General features: G+C 32.6%; 1 protein-coding gene across 1 annotated transcript; it reads right to left on the bottom strand.

Moving 5' to 3' along the window:
- Nucleotides 1-703: 703 nt before the first annotated feature.
- On the bottom strand, nt 704-1496 carry LOC115506377 (protein chibby homolog 2-like). The gene is given in 2 exon segments (XM_030304646.1): nt 704-775; nt 777-1496. Coding segments are annotated over 2 exon segments (792 nt in total).
- Between the last annotated feature and the right edge of the window lie 1326 nt (nt 1497-2822).

Raw genomic sequence — 2822 nt, 5'->3', positions numbered from 1 at the left:
CCCCTAACTTGTATTATGAACTCTACACGTTTACATTCCAAATTCCAAAACGCTTGTTGTAAGTTTGGACTCTATTCTCTCCTTCTTTTCTTTCTTTAATACATTGATTAGATGGAGAACAGCCTCCCTCCCTGAAAGCAAAAGGAGAAAGACAATAGCTGAAAGGAGAAATAAAGAGAAAGTGGGGAGGGCAGTGAACACTAAATTCTTGTACTATCACCTATTTTTAAAATTCTTGTTATTTGATTAGCTCCCCAACTAGATTACTGAAATAAGCATAAAGAGGCAGAATATTCTTCTACAATACATATGAATGAAGTATGCAAAACTTTATATTTCATATATTCATAATTCTAAGAATGAGTTTTGAGACAAATATTTCCCATTCTGTTAATTTCTTATAATATTCATCCAATGTTTTTGAACTTAAAGGGAAAACCCTTTGCCCATTCAGTGTCACGTTTTGAACAATACATCTTTGCACTGTAGAAAAATATATACCTCTAATAGTAATGTAAAATTTAAGTAAACCTAAAAGAATCATTTCCTTTATTTTTTTTAAATTCTCAGAATTTTATTTAGTTTCCAGGACCAGATACCAAGTACTGTAAATTTCCAGATTTGACTTCAATCCTAACAATAGTATTTCACCTTCAAAAGTTTTATTTTTACTGGAATGTCAATGGTCTTCATGGTTTGTTGGTTACATCTTCAAGTCACAATTCTCCTGCTTTGTTTTATTGTGCATTTTCCCCGTAAGTGTGTTTCTTATCTTCTCCCAGAAGAATCTTATTCCACTCCTCAAGGACCTTTGCCTCTTCCCGAAGGGCTTTTTCCTCCTCTTGAAGTGCACTGTTTTCTTCTCTAAGAGCCTTGTTCTCCTCACGAAGGGCCTGCTCCTCCTTCCACAGAGCCCGTTCTTCCATCTCTAGTGCTATTCCTTCTTTCATCAAGTCTTGTTCCTCCATCTTGAGTGCTCTCTCCTGGTGTTTCAGGGCCTTGATCTCCTCATGGAGAGACTGTATTTCTTCCTGAAGAGCTTTCACCTCATTCTGGAAGGCTTTCTCCTGTTCTCTGAGAGCCTTGATCTGAGCCTCCAGGGCTCGATTCTGTTGCCAATGAGACTTTCTTTCTGTGTTCAACGCATTGATTTTTTCCTCTGGTGGTCTTTGGCTCTCCAAAATCACATTTTTAAACTTCCATAGGGCCTGGTTTTGCTCTCTCAGGGATTGATTCACCTCCCAGATCAAATGGTTGTCCATTCGGAAGGCTTTGTTTTCTTGATGAAGAGCTTTATTTTCTCTCCAAAGGGACTTATTTTCTTTTCTAAGAGCCTTGTTCTCATCCCTGGATGCCTTATTGTCTCTCTGAAGATTTTTTTCCACCTTATGAGGCTCATGTTTGAGTTTATTTTGATCTTGAGTGCAAGAGAAAAAAGAGGAAAACAATCGCAATATCTTACCTCTATTTATCCACTTTGATTGAGAGACAACCATTGTTTCTTAGTGTTTTATCTGAGCAAAAATATATACACTCCAAGTGTTCTGGGTTCAGCCAAAGGTGGACTAGTGATATTTACAACAAAAGCAGTTCTAAATTTGTTGAGAATTTGTTCATATGGAATTGGCTGTTGTGTTGACTTATACAAGTAATATAGCAGGGATCTAAACAAGGCTCAGTCAGGCCAACTGCAGGAGAAGAACAGGCAAATATGAAGACAATTCAGTAACTTAACTATTAGGTTGATGTAACAAAGTTTAAATCTCAACACATTTAAATTACCAATTAATAATTCTAGGTTACATATTGAATATTTATCAAGGTTAAATCATTGAATTGTTTTGTGTTAAATTAAGCTCTGAGTTAAACTGCTTCTACTAAACTATTAATCTTCCTCTAATCTATTCATTATTGATATTGTAGAAAAATACCATGTGTTTATAAAAACATTTTTGGCTTTGTAAGAACTAGAAAACATTTTCAAATATGTTGTTATACACTATAATTTTACCATATTTACTTAGATATTTAGTAGTGTTATCAAATATTTAAACAGACATTCACACTTACATTTCTGTGGTCTTTGAATTTCCAGCAAGCCTGATTTGTTTTAGTACTAGAAAGCAACTAGGCAACATTTTATGTCATCCATAGTGATGTCATATAGTGTTGACATTAATAATATAATGGGTGCTATATTTAGTGTTTGGCTGTTTTTTGTTTTTTGTTTTTTTTTATAGGCATTTTAGGAAAAATGTAAATTAAAATGTAAGGTTTCATTTAATGTTTTTCTGTATTAATAATTGAACATGTATTTAGTCCTTGCTTTGATGTAAAGTATTAGAATTAGTTTCAAACACCGAGTTTTGTTATTAAGAAGGTAATTTTTTTTATCCTAGAATTGACAAATGTTAGGAAACACTATACAATCAAAGGTGAAGGTATTTTAAATGATTTTAAGATCACTGCTGAATACTTAGTATTAAATACATTTTATGTCATACCAAAGAAATAGCATTAGCAACATTTTAATTCTAGTAATCTTATCTAAGTTTTATGTGACCCAAAATATGTTCACTGCTAGACTATAAAGCAAAAGAGTATATTTTTTAAAATGTAAACTTTTAATGAGATATTAAAATATGTGTATTTATGTACATGTCATATTTTAACTATTTATACATATAAATGTATACTTGGTTTAAGGTATAAACTTGAAAATTGAATACAAACTTATAAACCTAAACCACTAACATCTGATTAAGCTCTGTCAATTTATTAACTGTACCAGTTGTCTTACCTAAGCTACCTAAGTAGCTTCT

The sequence above is a fragment of the Lynx canadensis genome, chromosome A1, assembly GCF_007474595.2.
Source record: "Lynx canadensis isolate LIC74 chromosome A1, mLynCan4.pri.v2, whole genome shotgun sequence".
Taxonomy (NCBI): domain Eukaryota; kingdom Metazoa; phylum Chordata; class Mammalia; order Carnivora; family Felidae; genus Lynx; species Lynx canadensis.
Note: the sequence above shows the minus strand (reverse complement) of the source record. Positions and strands in the feature narration are given on the sequence as shown.